We start from the raw sequence: 22244 nt of genomic DNA, 5'->3' as shown, positions 1-22244 counted from the left end.
CTTGATCCTCTGAAAGCGAATAATCCTCACAAGATCAGAGTGGTCGCCTCAACCATGGATCTACATAGCAACTGTTCTATTAGAGCAATCAAGGAAGGATGATTTTTTAGGTCTTAGCCAGCCATGATCTTTGAGGTGTGGGACTTGAAGACATCGAAGGCGTTTGTAGCCCAGTAGGTTACCAACCACTGATGCAAGTAATGAACTCTTCCTGCCCGGAGAGTCTTACCCGATACACGCAGTGTTATTTTGACATGTCCGTTAGGGGGATTATCAGGCATTTTAGCTTTGGCTCAGTAACACAGTTTGTTAGATTTTAGCTTACGCTAATTTCTTTTTGCTGTTTGTTTACATGGATTTATCCTCAATTCTCATTTCTTTCTGATGGATAAGATTGAACGAGTATAACCATTCAGCACTTGACTTGCCATACGGTTCCCTTGACACGCATGTGGCTAAACTGAAAACAGAAACAACATTTTTTCTTCATCAAGGGTCATTGCTAGGCGCTGTTTTCTTTGTCGTTTGCACGATAAGTATACAAACGTAAAAAATATTTTGATTATACTTATTTTACTTAAATTGGTCAGTGTAATATAAGTTGCCTGTTCAAAGCCATAATATAGGTATTACTATATAACATGAACTGGAATTTCCAATTTGGGAATATTTACTGACATTTGCTGCAGACTTTGGGCCGAATATTGGCCTCTGAGCAGGCCTACTAATACCAGCAGGGATGGAACTTAGCATTATCCCATTAGCCTGGACCATTTTGGCTAATTTTAAAGGTATCCTAAGGGCTAGTATTGGGTATTGCTGTATTGCTGTATATTGCTGTATATTGTCACTTTTCAGGCTAGTAGACATTCTTGGTTAACATTCCCGCCAAGATACATCCCTGTAACCTATTTTAAGATTTTTTCAAGTTTTGTCATTTTTGTGATTCACTATTCCGTAAACTATAAGTGAACACATTTTCCAAGTTTTAGCAAGTGTCAATATCATAAATCTGTTATAAAAATCCTTGTAATGTTTAGTCTATGTGTTATTTAGTCTTTCTTCTCCTTCAGCAACAACTACAGCAGGCTGCTGCTTCAGCTGCAGCTGCAGCTGTACTTCCCCAGCCGGGCATTGCCATCCCCACCACCCTAGCCACCTCCCAAGTAGCCACAGTGAGCTATCCACCACCACGCATCACACAGCCACAGTCACCCAAACAGAGAGTCTTCACAGGAACAGTCACAAAACTACATGACAATTTTGGATTTGTAGATGATGATGTCTTTTTTCAGACTACGTAAGTGAACTGTAAGAAGAAGTATTTAAATGAGATATGGTTCAAATTTTTATTATTCTAATCATGCTGAATTAATTTTGAAAAGAATCATTCACATTATATAGCTAATATTTGATATTACTGGAAAGTAAATAAGACCTCGTTACTTGATTAAGAAACTGAGTATTATTGTAACATTGTATTATTACAGATTTAACTGAGTTACATCTTCCCAAGGCAAGGGAGTTAACTGACTATGAAAGTCCAGTATCCACCCAAGGCTGGAATTTCTGGGTTTGATCGCAGGACCACCAGTTTCTATTACGAGTGATATCCCTTCTGTGTCCATCCTTTTGACCAATCAGATTCTACCTCTCATATAACGTACAATTGCTTCAAGCAAAATGGTGGCACCCAGTCAAGATGATCTGACCGATAAGCAAGATCTATATTGTAATTAAAACAGGTCTTACCTCACGAAATGCATATCGCTTTGGCATCTTGATTAAAAACACGGAAAGATTTGGAAAATATCTGTTGATACCGAGTTGACAGAACACATGCTTTGCAAATCCAGCAAGAGACCGAAATCTGCAAAGCAGATATCTATTTCGTTACACGGTTTGGACTATGCATAGACACTTTAGTCCAGCCAAAATATGACTCCATCATTCCAGCCTAGTTCGGCCAAGGGTGGATACTGGACTTTTGTAGTCTGTTAACTCCCTTGCCTCGGGATGACGGAGTTATGGGAGTGTAATTATTTGTCAGATGTAAGATGAAGTGAACACTTTATTTCTGAAAACATCTCATTTGGTTGGTTTGATGGTTTGACTTCTCAAATGTTTGATATCGTGTTTGATGTTGTATTGTGAGTTGACATTTTATTTATTCTACAGTTGTGTCAAAGGAAGCTTGCCAAAAGTTGGATCTAGAGTTCTAGTGGAAGCCACCTATAATGCCAACATGCCCTTCAAATGGAATGCAACCAGAATACAGGTCTTGGCTAATCAGGTAAGCAGGGGTTTCCCTGATGCAGAATTCTTGCGTATATGACTCTCAATTAAGGAAAAATACGTCCAGAAATAAATGGCTGCGTCATGACTGACGCAGTTTCAAAATATCTATGTTGTTGTTTACCAGCTTTCGAATGAAAATATTACAACTACTCACCTGAACTTAATTTATAAACATTTTCCGAAGACAATATATGCAAACGTCTTACAATTTACGTCTAGTTTTTAATTAACCGTCGTTTTTAGAAGTAACATAACTTCGCATAACACCACTGCCATGGGCTAATTTGCATAGCCTGTCACATGACCAGACTATTCTCTCGTTGTAAAACAAACGCTAAAATCAGAACAGCCGGGGGCTTTACATATTTTTTTGCATAATTATATAAATATGCTACTAAAACTGTGCGACTGTGAGGTACACGACAAAATATATTTATTCATCAAAGTGAACGTAACTCTCACACTCCGTGTGGCTTCGATGACAGCACTTGATGTAAACAAAGGAAAACTCCGCAAATGGACAAGGTTTTTCACGTTTCGGCATATTTTCTCACTAAAAGTTAACCATGACATATGTTTATCTAGATGTGTAGACTTGTAAAAAATGAAACAGAAGAAAATATTATCATTGTTGCGGTGAATAATGTGATTTGGTTAAGCGGAACCTATGGAACGGGGTAAACGGAAGTTGTAAGTATCGGAGGGACACATGTTTTTGCCGAAATTTAGGTTAACATTATTGAATGAAGTTTTAAATAAAATTAATAAAATAGATGACAAACATAAGGTCCGACATACAGAGAACACATTTTTATTACCAGATAGTGGATTAACTTGCGTAATTCAATTCGGATTTGTTATGCTATTTACGATGACGTATCATGACAGCCTGAAATGAGACTGAAGAAAAGTCTGTGCGTATTATACACGAGAGATATTTTTTTCAGGATTTAATTGCCCATAATTAGGGATGCGTATTATACACGAGAGCGTATTATACACGAATAAATATGGTATATACGAAATGTAAAGCTTTGAGCGTGTTTGTTGTTGCTAATAAACTGTATTCAACCAGAAAATATAACGAGTGTTCACAATTCTTCAGTTCAACTTCACTGTTGATAGATAATACAAGATAACTAGATAAAAGATGTTAATGAGTTAGTGGTATTAAATTATAATCTGACATAAAATGTATTTTAATATCCATCCATGATTAAAAATTATGTCTCACAGTTGAGACTGAGTTATTTATTCATCCTGTATTAGTGTCACTGTAAATTGTTTCATGAGCTGTGAAGTAATTAAAGATTGTGAAAAAATATTTCTCTGTAGTATAGTCAGCTGAGAACATTAATTAGCACTTGTTAACTTAAACTAAAGACATATAATATTTAAAAGATACTTAACTTAAAGTGTAACATTAACAGTGAACACTTTAAATTTCATTAATCATACAATAAAACATTTGATTCTCAAAAAATATTTTTGACTCACAAAAATTCATAGGCTGAGTCAAGGTGACTCTCAGATATTGGAGTCTAGGGGGAACCCTGGGCAAGAGGTGTTTTTTGCAAATTTGTGATATGCTGTAAGTGGTATGGGAACCAGGAAAGTCAGAGAAACAGTGCAGTGATCTGCACAATATTGGGTATGCAGACGATCTCGTGTAAACATAGCAAATCATCCACATAGCAATGCTCTGGAGTAGCTGTGAGCTAGTTGTTACTAAAATAGTGCAAATGTTGATCTTGAAGAGCATTTGGATGGGCAACTCCTTTCGGGAGCTTGACTCCTGAGAGTTTCTTGGGCTAGGGTTCTGCCCCAAACTGAAGCACATGTAGCACATATGTTGTCTCCTTTGGCAAGTGGCTTTGTTCAAAATATGCCTCTTCACCCAGCAGTGAATGGGCACCTGGTATTTGACTGTTAATCTTCTAGTGCCTTGCCCCAGAAGCTGAGAATGAAAATCAAATCAAGTGTACACTGATCCATTGACCAGGTTAATATTGTTTCCCTTTGAGCATACTTTATGGTGTGGATTTGGCACATTGTAGATATGCACAGTATTATTGCTGCACAGTTTGAGTTTGATAAGGGTATTTTGTTTGAAATAAAATTGATTTACTCTTACGTTTCTTCATAACTGAAATGCACATGATATCTTGTTCATGTTGTAGAAGTGTAAGATGCTATTCTGTGACTATGACAACAAAACCCTGCTCAATCATGTTGCTGAAAATAGTTTTTTTCCATGTCTAGGGAGCACCAAACATCCCCACAGGACTTAAAGGTGCACCTCAGCTGACAATTGGAGCAGGGTTGAACCCCCCGGGTGTGAGTATCCCACAACCCGTGCCTCCAGTTGGCAACATGAACCCAATGCCTGGGAACCAGATCATTACACAGTCGATTGCAGGACCAGTCCTCTCACAGCAGCCACCCCCTCTCATGGCACAGAACCCACAGCCATCTCTAGGTACTGACGATTTCTATGTTGTGGTTGCTTCCACCAGTAGACTTTTATGAGGAGCTAAACAATTACCATGTACTTGAAAACCTGTGGCAGCTAATTTTCTGTTCAGTTTGACTCAAATGATAAATGTATTTTCAAATATCATTATGAAATCTGTGTTTTGTCAAATTTGTTTGGATCTACTTATGTAGCTTATGTTAATCTATTCTGAAAATAATATACAGTATAGTGAAACTTCATCCTTTGAGTACCTGATTATTGCTTGTTACACCCAAGCTATCACACTAACTCTCAATTACCAGAATATATTGCCAGCATGATATGCTTACATTGCCCGCATTGCCAACATTACCAACTGTTTCTACCTCAAGGTGTCAGTTATAGTTGTATTCAGAATCATTTGTCTGAACTTGTTTTCCCTCCTGTCAGGTCTACTCCCAGCTCAAAGGTCAGGTGGTGGTCCACCTCACCGCAATGATGCAGGGCGATTCCAGGGGGTAAAAAACAACAGAGACAAAGAAAGAGAGAGGGAGCGAGAGAGGGAAAGACGTGAAAGGAAAGAGAACAGATTAAAGCGTCAGCGATCTCCATCTCGTTCTGTCAAGTCTCCAGCTCCAAGACCTAGGAGTCCTATACGAAGGCGGCCTGCTAGGGTTATTCCAAGATATGTTGTACAGATACCCAAGTTGTCACTTGAAACGTGAGTACAACTCTAGTTTTTCACAGGCTGTTCAATGAATATGATATTAATGTGTTTGTATCCTGTGTGGTTCCCTTGAGACAGCAGTGCATATTCTAATCAATTAAAATTTACCTTATTTGATGGTTTCTGAGAACAGCACATCAGAGCAGAGCTTCAGGTCGATTTAAATCATCTATGAAATGTGAAGGCCCAAATGTGTAGGTTGAAGGTACGCGAAGTGCTCCAAATTGGGTTCTCTGACTTATTTTTCATTGATAAACTATGTGATGTTTCAAATGGGCATTTTATGGATGCTTAACGTTATAGAACTTTTCATGATTATTTTATTAGCGCTTCACAAGTGGGAAAACTTCTATGTTCTCTACATTACTTTTAATTCCACACATATTAGTCCGATGTAGACATTTTAGAATTACTTCAATTGAATACCATTGCATATTGTACATATACAGATACTACTGTAGCTATGTCTCTATTGTGTTATAAAATGTATTCCCACAACCTAATTCGAAGCTGACATACATATCGTTTTGTACTTTGGGCCATATGGCCTGCATACTAAATAAACTTGATTCAGGCCTGCTGACAATCTGAGGGACTGTAAAAATAAGTTACCCTTTTAGATGTTTTCACAACATTAAATAACTTGATATTGTATGTTTACAATGTTTTTATCATGATTTGTATGAAATGATTCATTTTTGTCATGACAGTCAACATGGTTAATGTTCTAATGTCACTGTATTTATCTTTGCAGGAAAGGAGGAAATGTAATTGCTCTCAAGTCACGTTATAGTAACTTGTACATACCAAGTGATTTCTTCCATGCTGGCTTCTCATGGGCTGATGTATTCCCTGTTGGCCGACCTTTCCGCCTCGGCTCCAACTGCCAGTTCCACATCATGCAGAAAGATGTAGAGCCGCTTCAGCCCAATGACGCTGTCTATGAGGCCCCAGATGCTGACCATAGCTTCAGTTCCAAGGTATGTCCAACAAGTTTCCAAGGGAAATGTTTGGAAAGTTGATTGACATTTATGAAAAACTAAGCCACATCACATGTATGTTTGAATAGTAATGAATGTGATGTCACAGTTTGAGATTGAGAATAGCCAAATTTCAAGCTCTCTGCAGGGTTAGATTCGGCCACTAGCTAGTTTGATAGACTGAGACTTGTGAAAATCTAGGACTGCTTGTTATCTCCCTCAAAGTAGTTACATAAGTCACTAGCTTGATATGAGTATTGGAATTGCATGCAGGGATGGGGGGGGGGGGGGGGAGGTGTTACTTAAAAATACCAATCTGATTTGAAACCTGTAATTGACCAATCAAAATCTACTATTTTTTCCAAAACATAACAATTTTTAAACTTTCATCTGGAAACATTCTTGAACAATTTCCTTTAAAACAATTCACCCGAACACATTCCTGCATCACCATGGTCACCTACTAAACAAATGTGTCACGTCAAGCGCAAATCATCGGCTACCAAGTCAAAGAAGTCCAGCATGCTGACTGTCCCATCTGTCGTTACACTGGATGGTTCTCTCCGTTGATCCTTCCGAAACTACTTTGTCTACACCTGTGGTGGACCCTTCTACTGCTCCTAGAATGTCTGCTTCCAGCCTCCTTGCCTCTCCTGCTCCTTCGCATGTTGTACTGGGTAGTGACAATCATTTCTCCAGCCCCTTGCTTACCTTGAAGATCTCTCTTACGTCCTATTCGAGCGCTCTGAATCTACTTGGAAGCTGTGAGACCACTTTGACGCTCCTGGAAAAGGTTCTTCATCCCACTTTCAACGGCGGCCTTAACTGAAGTCTCCACAATTTCCTTTTGGCTCCGGTCGACCATAATACGGGCCTACACTTTTGCTTGTTTATTTGCCTCCGATCACGTCCAATCCTCACAAGACTTAAACTGTCACCTCCACCATGGTCTTTAACAGGAACTGCACCCTGTCAGCCATTATGGACACAGCAGCTGTCGAATGAACACCAGCACAGATAACTGATGCCTGTACCCACTCCTGCTCTCTCGTACTACGGAATAATTATACAGAATAAATCTTTAGCTCCTGTGTTTATTGTTCTGGTCCCCAGACTGAGTACCCAATTGGAGAGTGGATTCACTTGTCTGTATAGACTTAGGTCTTCAACATATAAGTCGCCTCAAGTCACAGCCGTTATGATAGTCTCCCAACCCTGTATTCTGCTCACCTCTGCCTTGAGCATGTGTTGTTTGATACTGGCTTGAAGATCCTCTTGTGGATATTGCTGTTCCTCTTCTCGTCTTGACATGCTTCAATCCCTCGAGCAAGATTGATAGCTTTGATGCAGCCTTAATAGAGATGCCGAGCAGTCACACTCTGATGTCCATGGGAGATAGTGTTGTGTCCTGTCTTGTAGAATCGATCGACTGGATACCCCTTCGGATCGATCATATGTAGTACGCTATATAGCCCGTTCTTTACAGCCATGCGGTCGTTCATGTAACGACGTCATACCTGAATATACACTCAGCTTGTTATACTCGATGTCATGCTGTTAGTCAGACTGAAGTATCAGGATTGTATCACAAGTTTTTGTGTTTTCCCGCTCATGAGTTTCTCTCTAATACGACACTAGGCAGTGTTTTAGATATTGTATTTATTTCACTGTTTGGCACCAACTTCCTCGTGTTTGTCTCATGGTTGTAGTCTATACAGGCTGAGGTATCTGCACCCCTCTAGCCTGTTAGCTCTGACAAAATAGGATGATGTGGCAGGGGTAAACACATGATCAGGTTGTGTAGGTCAATATGCACATGATTACAGGGCGTGACCCATTTGTTTGGGTGTTGACCATGGTGATGCTGTGATGTGTTCGAATGAATTGTTTTTAAGAGGCTGGAAACTCTTTTCAAACACATTTCCACATAGGATCAAAGAAGAAAGAAGAAATGGAGAGTGTGAGGTAGGATAAGTATATAAATATACAATTTTTTATAAAAAAAATTCTTTTGCGTACTAAGCATATGATATTGTGTTTGCAGGTAATGCTGCTAGCCTCACCTCTGATGGAAGAACTGTTCCAAAAGTCCTGTGCTTTGGCCCAGACAGAGTCAGATTCGTTCCAGCACCCAACACGTCTGCTACAGTTTCTAGTGGGAATCCGAGGGAAGAATGAGCCGATGGCTATAGGAGGTGCATGGTCTCCATCACTGGATGGTCCAAATCCAGCTGAAAACCCCCAAGTGTTGATTAAAACTGCCATACGCACGACTAAAGCATTAACAGGATTAGATCTCAGTTCCTGCACCCAGTGGTGAGTTTATGGCATAGAGTTCCCAAAATAATCATGCAATTTTTTTCTTTGCTTAAGCTGTTTATTTCAAATGACTGTTTTATCATGTTTATATAGCGCTGAATATATATTTTTTTCTATTTTGGTTTAAAGAATTTTGTTGTTGCAAATTTTAATGTCTTGTAAGGTATTTACGATATCAAGATTCCACAAAAAATACAGCTTTTTGTATCTTTAATTTTTCAAACTTTTTTTCAATATCATAGGTGAAATAGGTACCAGTTTTTGTGTCCTTTGTGATGTGATTGTTCATCTATGAGCACCTTTTTATCCCCACCCCAACCCCTGAAGAAAGATCCCTACTAGCTTGCATACCACTCCTTTATCGCAGGTATCGGTATGCAGAGATCGCCTATCTCCGGCCTGAGACCAACCACAAAGGCAGACAGGTTCCAGCTCGTGTTGAAACTGTCGTACTTTTTTTGCCCGACGTGTGGACTTGTAGCCCAACCCGCCTGGAGTGGGGCAATCTGCAGGTGGCCTACTCCAAGCAGCTTCAACGCAAGATTGCTGCCATCGAAGGGACAGACCCACAGGCACTTGACTAAATTATAACTTTTTCTTTCTCAATGCAGTGTGTTTGATATACCACTCTCTGTCTGTACAGTCCAGATGTAGGAGAACTGCCCACCGGTCACTCTAGCTAGACCGAACTTGCTCAACACAATCGGTGTCCTGCCATGGTTGGCTTGATGCCATAAGATTTAATAGAGAGGTTAGACGTGAAGGAGGTGTCCAGACTTGTTGATCTACGGTAACCTTTGGCCGCTCCTGTAATCATGTTCCCTTAGTTCAAAGTTGTGTTTAATTGTTACTTTATTGATCTTTCAGATTAAGTCTAAAACTTGAAAAGTTGGTACGTTAGACCCTTTGACAGTATACCCATGTTATGGACATTGAATCATCCTGATCTTTGGCCGAGGTAGGGCTGGTCACACATCAACACTATAATCACTGTTTCCTACTAACCCAGCTGGATGGTTTGGCGCTTGCTGACTCATCCAACAGAATTCACTCAGTGTAGGACTTGGATGATCAGAGAGTTGGTACACTTTACACGAAAGAAGTGCCTGGTCTAAGAGAAACTATCAAAGTGAAATATTATCCAATGGCTTGGAAAATAAAGTAATCACTATCTGTGAATATGAGGATCAAAACAGATCACTGAACAGGGATTTATCAAGACCTGCTCAGATGCTGGTTTTCGGCCCTAAGTCAGCAGCAAATGTCATCAAAAATTCCCAAATTGGAATGATAAATTTCCCAGTTCATGTAATAACTAATTTGGGGCCTTTGTAAAGGTAAATCACATGTAACAGGTCCAATCAAGAGAAAGAGGTTTCAATGTTAATTTGATATTATGGCTGAATGCCATCTCAAAATACAATGTGGAACTACCTCTGATTGAACTATAAGAACTTTTTAAAAAATCCGAGTTAAAACAAAATAATGATTTTCCCCCTTGATGTAGCCTGTCAGGGCACTTAGTTCAGAATCCAAGATAAATCCCTGGTTAATTAACTTTTATTCACTTGTCATTCTACAGAAGTACACTATTAGTTTCACAAGTTCGCTTCCTTGGAGCAGGCACATAATTATGATTCTTTTGCAGGATTGAAAAATAAGCCGAAAGTATGGGCAGTGCCCAGTACCTATGAAACTGGATATGAAGTGAATATGATGGGGGGATGGGACAAGATGGTTGTACGAGTGTGCTGCGTGGTATAACACCTAATCCAGGCAAATATGTTTCTGTAACAATGTTCTCTCTTATGTTCTGTAGGCGGAGGAAGAAACGGAGGAAGAGAAGGAAGCAGCGGAAAAGTCTGAACCCACAAACCATGCTCTCCTCGATCCCAAAACCATGAAGGTAGGACAAGCTATCATAGACCGGCATCCTGACTTAAGTCTGCTATTTCAGCCACTTGGCCAAAACCAGAGTCTATTAAAATGTATTTGGTCTAGTAACGTCAGCTATATTCTAGTCAATGTACCAAAACAAAAATCTACTGAAACTGATGACAAAGTATGTGTTTGGGGGAGAAGACTGAAAAGTACAGACTGTGACTTTTCATGATCACCTTCAAGATACATGAATGACATTGTCTATAGCAGTGTTAATTTTCAGAAGCTATGGAGGGGTGGTCGGGTAGCCTAGTGGTTGAAGCGCTCGTCACACCGAAGACCCAGGTTTGAATCCCATCATGGGTACAATGTGTAAAGCCCATTTCTGGTGTACCCCCGCTGTGATATTGCTGGAATATTGCTAAAGGCCATACTCACTCTCTCACTCAGAAGCTATTACGTGCTCTTGTCTTTCATTCATTTTATTTCCAATACATATAGACCACAGGCCTTTGTGTACAAAAGTTGAGTACAGACAGGTTTTAAGCTTTCAGTTTCGCATTTCTTACTTCATTTGCATTATATAATTATATTTTGCTAGATTTGTAATAATATATGTATCTGGTGATGACAGAAGCATATTAAATTTATGAACGTTAGGATGACAAGGATGACGTGCTCTTGTCATTACCCTAATGTTAACACTTACAGACTGAGGTGTCCCTAGGTAAATATGGGAGAAAACCTAAAGGATCCAGGGGCAAAACTTTTTTCGGGCCACTCAAAGCGGTATTCAATCTTTTTCAACAACTAACAAACAATGATGTAACTCTCCTTGTGGATTTTTGAGGCCATTGTGATTACATTGTATGGGCTCAGCTTGTATCTTCTAATGGTTGGAGATGACAAATACATCATGTCATGACTCTTCACTACTTGACAGATTGTGGACTTAAGGCATGAGTTAGAGTGTCGAACCCTGAGCTCTAAGGGTCTCAAGTCTCAGTTGATTGCCCGACTGACCAAGACTCTAAAACAGGAGAAAGAAGATGAAGATGAGGAGAAAAGCCAGGTTAGATTTGCCTTTTTATGCTTTGCTGCTTTTGCAACTTACAAGAATGTAAGACAGTAGCTGTTAACTTAGGATTATCTGTAATACTGTTATTGTGCTTACTGGCTAGTGGTAAGATAGAAACATGCACTTTCTGACCAGGCTTCTGTGTAGGTTGTATTGCCTTCACCTTTGACAATTTACAAATATTTTTTTCAGGTTGATAATAATGTGTGTGTGCCTAGTCTTAAAGCATTCTTCACGCCGAAGACCCGGTTTCGATTTCTGACATGATTACAATGTGTGAAGCCCATTTCTGGTGTCCCCCCACCGTGATATTGCTGGAATATTGCTAAAAGCAGTGTAAAACCATAATCACTCACTCACTCATTCTTCAGGTGCATAATAATATGTGTGTAACTACTCTGTCAATATTGATGTAGAGGTCTTGATTTGGAGTTGGAGTGGGCAAGCGGTCAACAGTGTCAGGCTAGCAAGTGCCAGGTGTTGGGATCATATCCCGCTAATGACCGAGTTTTATTCAGCCTTGGGACCAATGTTTACAGGTCCTTACAGTGTTGTCACTACCCTAGTGTGCAGTACATGCACCCTGTGCTCTCAAAAGAACCCACTTGTCGGATGGTAGATGACCAGATGGTGGAAACACGAATAGCTACAGACACCCAAAACACAAGTGTCAAAACTTGTGGTGTCACCGTGGACTTAGTTCAAATGTGCCTCTGTTCACCCAGCAGGGAATGGGTACCTGATATGTGAGGTGCATGTAAAAACCTTCTAGCGCCCTTAGGGAGCTTAGGTTGTATACTTCCCAGGGAGTTGAGAATGATAACTGCAATGCGAAAGGATCCATTGGTTGGGGAACAAATTAAACCGCTTTTGAGCAGATACTAGTACCTGGATACCTGCGGTATATAAATGTATAATATAATATAATGAAAATCATCTTAATGAGAATTGTTCTCAACAATATTTAAGTTACTTCTTCAGTTTACCCTTTAGTCCGAAGCCCCAGTCTCATAAACTATGTTTCAGTCAAGTAAGCTCAGCTGTTTGTATGTTAAAACCAATATCTACTGATATAGTCTCCAAAAAGACAACTAGGAGTCCCAGAAGCATTTTCAGGCTGCTTCTTTTTCCATGTCTGCCACGTGTAAGGTTCACGCACCTGAAATTCTGTTTAATATCCAACTTTGTCAATTGTAGCCAGCTGTGGTACCAGTCAAGGTTCCTGATGAAATTGAACCAGAAGAAAAAGAAGCTGCAAAGAAGAAAGACGTATGTTGGCTCTTGGAAACTGTTCAGATAATAAGAGAAGATATGTCTATGTTTAAGAATATGTATAGTTGCTTAGTCTCATGGGTGTATTTGATGGTTTAGATCGATGTCAGTCATGAATGTTTTCACTCTATGATTATCTCCCTTTGACTTGCTGCATGACTTACTGCTGTACGGTGTCTTTGCTTTATGACACAATTAGGAGCTTTTGGGAAGCTTCATGGTAAGAGTAGTGAGGGAAACAGTAGAGAAAACTATTTTGAGCCAGATATTTGTGTTGGCAGATTACAAAGAGAATTTGTCGTGTCATGATACATTAGGCCAGAATTTATCCCACACAGCAACATGGGGACAGGCGCCGAAAAACATTAATGAACCAGCCAAAAATATGTAAAACAGCCAAACATTGTGTCAAAGTTGAAGGGACCTACTTAAATACTTAGAGTTATCCGAGGTTTGACACAACCAAAAATGATGAATATAGAAGGAATATGCAGGGACCAAGATTTTACAACCGTAAGTTTGACACATCAAAGTTTGACACAATGATGTTTGACTGCATCATGAACATTAATAACTTGTAACTTTTTTCTAGGAAGAAGAGAAGAAAGCTAAGGAAAAGAGAGAGAAGGCAGCAGTTGAGAGAAAGTACTGCTTGCCTAGCAACCCAGCTATCATTATCCACCCTTCCCCCACAGCCAAGGGAGGCAAGTTTGACTGCTCCCTCATGTCACTCAGTGTCCTGCTAGACTACCGACCAGAGGATAATAAGGAACACTCGTTTGAGGTGAGATCTGTACTTCAGCATTGACTTTTCTTCCTCATCTTGTACTTTGCTCTGTATCTGAGGTTGACCAGGTATTATCAGATAAAACTTAATGTTATCAAGCTTGAGCGTGAGTTGGAACTGGTCCCTAGCAAACCCATGCCGGTCATAAGAGGCATGTGATCGTGCCAAGGTGGTGCGGCTCATTGCTTACAATAGTATTCACTTGATTGTCTGGCCTAGAGGCAATTATCTACAGGCCGCCATCATATAACTGGTATGCTGAGTGCGCCGTTGACGGATTAGTGCCAGCTGTAATTAAACTTTGCTTATCACTTGAACTCAAACATGTCGCTTGCATAGTCAAACATCCTAACAACTGACTGTCCTAACCATGACGATCTGTACACACAATCCAATTCATTCATGACATTCTAGCACTCACCAACTGTCATTCCAACAATTCCAAACACAGCCCAGTCACTTTCTGAAGAGCAAAGCATAAGAGTTATTTCCCTTACATCATTCACTCAGCATTATATCATCTGTTTGTAATAGGAATTGCTAATATGACTAAATAATGCTCTGGGACGAATTACAAAATTGTTGAAAATATTATGGCTTTATCAACATGGAAACCATGTTTGCTTGAGGGATATTTCTATGAGTACTGACTTTCATTGATGGGTTTTCCATTATCATGTTTTCACCAAGGATGTACATCTCATATTATACTCTACAGATAAGAATTCTTGCTTCTTTGACAGTAACACCCAATATGGCAGCATTTTGTTTCTTAAATAACTTGCTTTGCCTTTATTCAGTTTTATATGAATTTCTTTTGCCCAGAGATGTACTCATGGATCATTATTTACAGGTGTCCCTGTTTGCTGAGCTGTTTAATGAGATGTTGATGCGTGACTTTGGCTTCCAAATCTACAAATCTCTTGTACTTGCGCCACCCAAGAAAGAGGAAGAAAAGAAGGATGACAAAAAAGATGAGAAGAAAGATGAAAAGAAAGATGACAAAAAGGAAGACAAGAAGGAAGACAAGAAGGACGATAAGAAAGATGACAAGAAAGATGAAAAAAAGGAAGAAAAGAAGGATGACAAGAAAGATGATAAGAAAGATTCTAAGGTTTGCAGCTTGACTTTGATGTTAAACAGGTGTACATTATGACTTTAGTCAAGTTTTAAAGTATCAATGTTGCAAGCTAAATATAGTTACTATATAGCATTCTTCAATTAAAAATGAAGATTCGAAGGTACAGTTTTGAAGCTCTGATATAGGTATCATGAACTTAACTGAGCATATGCTTTCAGTCTCAGTCAAAATAGATTCATTAGAAGTGGTGGTGATCAAAAACTCTATTGGTCATGTATGTAATGCAAAGCAAGAATTACAAAGAACCAAACTGTTAAATGGGCATCATTGTAGGGCCTTACTCAGTCATTTCAGAGAATGAGAATGTAGAGAATGAGGTATCGATATATCTGCATACACAGTTGCAGGAGGGGGGATAGGCAGGTTTATTTCATCTGATTAGCTTCACTTCAAATGGCTTAACTCCTCAACATATATTTTTTAATAGAACTTCCTTTTGTATGCCAATGGTTGTGCATATAAGGTTATAGGTTTGCATGTGAAGGGACCTATTGAGATAAAAGTTCACTAGATTTTCCAAATCTCTTCTGAGTCAGTTGAGCGGTATGATTTTAGACTATTTGGATGAGTTGCCATCAAGTATCACATTGCATGTTTTGCTAACAAACACTGAAATATGTTCACTGAAATTGCAGGAACCTGTCATCAAGAAGAAAAAAACAGAAGAAAATGAGGTTTGTAAATTTCACCGTTTTCAGAAATATCAGCATCTCATACACACACACACACATATATATATTTATATATATATACTACTCAATAGAAGTTAAAGAACACCTGTTTTTTCATATTACTATAGTTATTCTCTCATGCCATGTAACGTCATTTGTTTGTTTGTTTATTTGTTGTATAACACTGCACTCAGTAATATTCGAGCTACATGACGGTGGTCTGTAAATAATTGAGTATGGGCAAGACAATCCAGTGATTGACTTCATGAGCATCGATCCACACAATTGGGATGCAGATGACATGCATCAATCAAGTCAGCAAGCTTGACCACCCGATCCCGTTAGTCGCCTCTTAAGACAAGCATAGTCGCCTTTTACGGCAAGCATGGGTTGCTGAAGACCTATTCTACCCTGTATCTTCACAGGTTCCATGTAATATGAAAAAAAAGAAGTGTTCTTTATCTTCCTTTGAGTCGTACATGTCACTATGTATGTCATTTTATTTTTGATAAAGAACTTGCCCTTTTTATGAGTGTAATACATCAGACATGAATTGTTTTAACAATATTTGGTGAAAATTTCATCAAACTTACTTAGTGAAAACAGGTTTGTGATGAATCTGTTTATCTTCTAGGAGGAGAAGTTATCTGATGGTGCTATCAAGGAGGCAGTGGAGGAGGAGATGGAGACTGAGGAGATGGGCAATGATGAGGAGGTGCGAACCCATGGAAGCTTTATTGTTGAATGAAAACAGTTTGGGGTTGGGTAGCATCTCGGTAGTCAAAGCAAGCTGGAGGATTGTTATGTACACGTGCATTTCATTTATTGATTATTGACTTCTTAAAAAATATTATCAGAGTTGTTCCCCTTGTGTTACATTTGCACTCTAGCCCTCAGTGTACTTTAGGTATGAATGACTACTTGATTAATGAAGATTATTTTTATTTCGAGACACTTTTTGTGGATTTCAAGATGTTCTCTATGTTAATTTGTCATTACAGAATGAAGATAAAACTGATGGAGACTCCAAAAAAGATAAAGGTGAGGCTTACTAAACATACTGGTCTAAAATGTCTTTATCATGCTATTGACATTTCAAACATGTAATTCCTGAAATGGCCTGAAATTTATTTATTTTTTGTTTTTCAACTTCCCTAGACAAGAAGGATAAGGATAAGAAGAAAGATAAGAAGAAGTACCTGACTGTGGATCCTGCCCTGCTTCTTGCCTTCGTCTACTTCGACCAGAACCACACTGGCTACCTGCTGGACAAGGATGTAGAGGAAATCTTGCATACTATAGGGCTCCATCTTTCTCGTGCTCAGGTGATGACAATATTGTAGTGTTCCTTACTAGATGTTGATGTACATTGTGATTTTATCTGATTTATTTTAGCGTTAAAGTGATAGTGGCTTCTGTTGTCTTGTTTGTTTGTTGCTTAACGCCTCACACCAAATATTCCAACTATTTGATGGTGGGAGGTAAATTATGATGAACATTGATCTGCATAATTGGGATACAAAGACATGCATCAACCAAGTCAAAGCCCACCTGAACGCTTTCAACAAGGATGGGTTACTGAAGGCCAGTTCCAACAACGGTTCTTGGGTGTGGCTTCTATCAAGTTCAAGAATTAAATACACCTAATGAGGAAACTGATTCATGTACATGTATTTGTGTGTCACCTTATGCTCTGTTTTGGTAATTGATGAAGAAGGCAGATATGTGAAGTGAGCTTAAGCTACATCATATCACTATTTATATTTCTACTTAAATCAAAATCATGTCTACATTAGGGAATAGAATTTATGGATGTCAACTTCTTTATTATGAGGAACACGACTTTTCAGAGTATATACTTACTCTTTCATCAGGTGGTCTAAATGCCTTTCAAAGTCATGTCTTCATTGTTTAAGAATGAGAGAAGAATGAGTAACTACTTCACTGGTAGTCTCTTCATGATTCACCTTATTTTACATTTGTGGATCATTATTAGACCTAATTGGGTATTTAGGTATTTTTTGGCCAGATTTCTTGTCCCCAGAATATAGCCAGTAATTGAACAGACTGCAGACCATTAATGTTTCGTTCTGAAAACAGGTAAAGAAATTGGTACAGAAAGTTGTGTCCAGGGACACCGTGAACTACCGGAAACTGACGGACAAACCTGTAGTGTCTGAGGGGGAGACCAAGGTGGACGAGGCTCCTGCATGTGTAGCAGTCAGTGAAGAGGAGATATGCCAAGGTGTGGTAACCAGTCTCTGTACACTATGGTTATTACCTTGTAACATATGTTGTAACAAATGTTATAACAAATGTTATGCATATATTTGGGATAACACTTTCCAACAACTGGTACTCCAGTTCACATACTTTGTGTACCCCTCTGACAAGTTGTTGGACTTCCATTTTTGTTGACACCTCGGTGGCTGAGTGGGTTAGATTGCTGGCAATTAAGTGCCTGGCACTCTGGCAGTGTGGGTTCGAATTTCCGGATGGGACTCTGTAGAATCCGTAGTTTACTTGGAAAGTGTTATCCAAAATATGACATTTGTTACATTTGACCACTTTCTAAATGACACTGTGTGTTAACAGATATATTCCTTTGCAATAACTATGGACTTTCTTATGCACACTTGATGTAGATGGTGGGCTAATGTTTAATACATTTTCTGATGGATGTTATTTGGTATTCTGTAATGTTCTTTCTAGTCGTTTGGTTGTAATTTCAGTGTAAATACAAATATACCAATACTACATCTCCTGTGTTGTTTCTAGGTAACATAGACTTCTTGAAGAAAGCAGGAACAGTAGCTCCCAAGCCATCAGATAAGCCAAGCACTCGGAACAGTACCAGCAAGACTGATTCTCCCCAGTCCCACATCATCCACTACAAGGGCTCCCTGCTGGATATCGACAGTCTCATGGCCAGGCTGGACAAGAGTGATAAGTGCCGAGGAGATCTGGAGAAGAAGATGGAGGAGATGACAACTGATAATTGTAAGTACAAGAGGCTGATAGACTCTTTTATCACTGTGGGCATTCAAGGTCATTATAGGTACCAAGTATTCTCTGCTTGTTTAAAGAATCTACTAATAAGAAATGAGTGGTTACAATGTTGTCATACTTAAGACCACGAAAAGCTGCTAATCTTGTCAGACAAAACTTGATTATTCAAAAGCTGCAGTTACTCCTATTGTCCGACTTTAAATTCATAATGGCAAAAGACGGTAGGACTAGTAGGTATTGCTTGAAAGCTTCCCATAACTGACATTGTATGGCTGCCATGATGTGAAACAACATTCACGCATCCTCAAAGGGGAAGCTGTTTAGGGAAAGTGATTTTTTTAGGAAGTTTCCGGAAAGTTTCCGGAAGTTTTAGCCTTCATGTAAACATACATGTAACCTATGTGTTTCCATATCCATTGTGTGATCTAGTGGATAGAGAGTCTGTCCGGAGAGCGAAAGGTTAATGGTTGAACCCCTGGCCTTGGATGTTCAGAGATGGCCCTTGCTGTTACCCTGCTTTGGCATTAAGGGGATTAAACAAGTCAGCTTGGAGGGGGGTATCCATGTTAAACTGTGGCATGGTATCTCAGTAGGATAGCACTATAAACCCGGCATTAGTCCAGGCTATTCATCATACACATTGTTCTCCCATTCAGTATTGATTTGTTTCTGGCAGATTCCATGAAGAGCACCCTGAATACAAGTGAGTACAATTGTCAGAAGCTGATATCCGAGTTGCGGCAGGTGAAGACAGAACTGGAGAAGGAGCACATTATGCGTGAAGAGGCGGACACTTGTAACAGGAAGTGGACTACTGTTGTCACAGAAAGCAAGGATACCATTGCCAGCGCCCTCTCAGCTATGACAGCACTTCTGGAAAACAAGCCTGCCCTTGTTCACAATTCTGAACCAGAGAAGTCTGACAAAGATATTGTGAAGGATGTCAAGAAAGAAGCTGGCAATAAATAGATTTGTTATGTTTATACCATTTGTATATATTCACCTTTGCATACATACATCTTTGCATATGTTGATGTACCAAAATGTCAGTCATGTTTTGTCACATTCATGAATTGTTTCATTAACATTTGTCAACTGCATTTTATATGTTGATCTGTACATTAATGTGTTCACTGAGTAGAAGTTGAAGGTTTGGTGTGATAAAGTCATTTATGGAACACTTGGTGTTTACTTGCCAGATACGAAGGAAGGTGGTACAGTGCATCAGAAATTTACTTCTTCGGCTGAAAGAGGTATTGTCTTGAAAGAAGCAAGTGGTCATGGCTTTTTCAGTCTCTAGATTGTTGGGGTACTTTTTACTTGTCGTATTTCTTTCAGGTCACTGTTTTAGGTCTGAAATTGCATAATAATTTTATTTCAGTCTGATTCTGTGTACCACTGTCAAAGGAAGGGTGTAGTTTCTAGTATTACTTCAATGGTGCTGTGTCTATGGTATGATAGTGGGTTGCATTCCTCCATTTGAGGGTGAATGGCATTGATTGCAGTGCAGCAGCAGTTAATTGATAGTTGAGACTAAACTGGAATACGGTTTGTTTCGCAGGCCATGCTGTATACGTATTCTAGTCGTACATTGCAATTTTGCCAAAAAGACATGATAGATGTAAATTGGCAGGCTTTGCTGAAAGACTTGTATGAATAGCAGTAGATTTGTTGTAGAAGGAAATAAATTTGAGTGTGCACATTCAAGTTTTGCAGCTAGTTGAAATAATTTGTTCCTTGTTGAGTTTCCTTGGGTAAGCCAGTTGAGTTGAATCGTGTGTCCATGTCCTATGAAATACGAGCACTGCCCTGGGGTAGCTCTGTGGTCCGTGTCCACTTAGAGGTCACATTGACTGGGTTCAGTTCACGTCGCATTAATATTGATAATGTTATCCAACCAACAGATTATTTAAAGAGATTATTATCCATACTTTGGTCAGCAATGGATTGTTCAAGAAGTATAGTATAGTCTTCTATTCCGAAACCATGGAGTTGCTTCATCGTGTCTTCATGATGTCAACAATGATAGGTTGTGATGTTATCATCTGCCTCATGATGTCAACAATGATCTCTATTTTATGTCAACAAAGTATCTGCATTAGGTCAGCAATATTGTAGAGTGTGTGAAATCATTATTGCATTGTCCTTCACATTAAGTTCTTGTTATGAGCAACATAGATGTTTATCACCTATCAATATGTGTGTGCTCCAACACATACATGAAATATAAATATTGGAGATAATATGCAATTGATGTGAAGAAAACATTCGGATCATCAAAGCTGCGGTGTTGCTTGACATATCAGAACATCACAGTTATCATGGAGGTATGGAATGTTTCTGCCTGCTAAAACTTGCAAGACATATATGCAGTGTTGTTGATTCTTACACAATTTGCAAGATTGTTATTTTAAAATATCTCTGTTTGGTTAGTTTGTTTGAAAAAAGCCCTTTCTTTATAAAGATATGTGTCTGTGTTGACCGAATTGTGCAGTTGCCCTGTAGCAAAATTTGTATTTGTCTATTTGGGGAATCACTTCCACCAAGTGACCCTTATATTTTACTCAGATGGTGTTACTAGACAAGAAGACACAGCGTAACCAGCTAGCAGAAATATACTTATGATAAAGACCAGCCAATGGCTTTTATTCGATACATTCTTGTTCTATTGAATTTACCTCAGAAAGTGTTTATGTCAGATATGTGTAAAATATTGTACACAATGATAGACATGAATAAATTATCATTTATATCAAAGTCATTTGTTGTTAATTGCTGTTACAGCAGAGATATAGATTAACATAAGGATATCGATCGGAACAAACAGAACGATATATGGTACTTCAACGGTTGTCCTGTTTGCCTCTGAATCAGGTAACTATTGAAATCAGTCTCATAATAGATTTGAAAGGAAACAACTCACCTCCGATGATTGTTTGAAATTATATATTGAATTTATACATACATTGTTAATCATAACAGGACAGGTTGATATTAACCAACCTTATTGGTCAGTATTAAATATATCCATGATGAAGTTAATGAATCCACGTATGTGTGTTTTTTCTATAAAATGGCTTAACTGATTCACTTCATTGTGTGAGGATGTCCAGTTTGTTGACAAGCCAAGGGCCGGAAAAATATCAAGTCATTGCAAGTTTGATCCCAAGTCCTTCAATAACTCAAAGGTTATGATGTGGATCAATCTGACTGTTAAAGATGGCTCGAAACTTACTCAGACAACGTCTGGCAAGTGGCTCCCTTTAATGTGTCCAGTGAAGAACCTATTGTGAGGATCTTTGCACTGAAGAATGTATTGAATCTTTCTGCAACTTAGCTAGTGCTGAGTGTCAGGGGAGATGGCCTTGTTTCTTCCTGAAGAGCAAATTGTTTCTGAAATTGAAAATCTCTTTCTATGTTGTAGCCCCACTTAAAGCTGTTCTGAATGTGATGCTTTGGCTTCATTGATAAGTTTCTTTCCAGCTTAAGGGGTAATGGGTGGCCAAGTCGTCTAAGGTGCGACGATTAGCTGTGCAGAGTTGCGTCCCTTGGGCACCCCAGAAACCTATGTTCGTGGGTTCGAATCCCGGATCGCCCCGATTATGTTTTTAGTTTTTTTCAGCACC

General features: G+C 39.0%; 1 protein-coding gene across 1 annotated transcript in view; it reads left to right on the top strand.

Moving 5' to 3' along the window:
- LOC124152299 (cell division cycle and apoptosis regulator protein 1-like) overlaps positions 1-21375 on the top strand; it is a 34778-nt gene extending 13403 nt beyond the window's left edge. The window contains exons 4-22 of the mRNA XM_046525196.2: positions 1074-1300; positions 2179-2293; positions 4561-4777; positions 5204-5474; positions 6235-6460; positions 8505-8776; positions 9147-9351; positions 10599-10685; positions 11604-11732; positions 12936-13007; positions 13603-13794; positions 14651-14911; positions 15574-15612; positions 16244-16324; positions 16611-16650; positions 16768-16934; positions 17710-17854; positions 18388-18609; positions 19295-21375. Of these exons, the coding sequence (XP_046381152.2) occupies positions 1074-1300; positions 2179-2293; positions 4561-4777; positions 5204-5474; positions 6235-6460; positions 8505-8776; positions 9147-9351; positions 10599-10685; positions 11604-11732; positions 12936-13007; positions 13603-13794; positions 14651-14911; positions 15574-15612; positions 16244-16324; positions 16611-16650; positions 16768-16934; positions 17710-17854; positions 18388-18609; positions 19295-19587 (3261 nt within the window). The 3' untranslated portion in view covers positions 19588-21375. The remainder of the gene's footprint in view (positions 1-1073; positions 1301-2178; positions 2294-4560; positions 4778-5203; positions 5475-6234; positions 6461-8504; positions 8777-9146; positions 9352-10598; positions 10686-11603; positions 11733-12935; positions 13008-13602; positions 13795-14650; positions 14912-15573; positions 15613-16243; positions 16325-16610; positions 16651-16767; positions 16935-17709; positions 17855-18387; positions 18610-19294) is intronic.
- The last annotated feature ends 869 nt before the right edge of the window (positions 21376-22244 follow it).

The sequence above is a fragment of the Haliotis rufescens genome, unplaced genomic scaffold (assembly GCF_023055435.1).
Source record: "Haliotis rufescens isolate VD_foot unplaced genomic scaffold, xgHalRufe1.0.p SCAF_11, whole genome shotgun sequence".
NCBI classification, from domain to species: domain Eukaryota; kingdom Metazoa; phylum Mollusca; class Gastropoda; order Lepetellida; family Haliotidae; genus Haliotis; species Haliotis rufescens.
The sequence above is the reverse complement of the archived record's forward strand: the minus strand, read 5'-3'. Positions and strand labels throughout refer to the sequence as shown.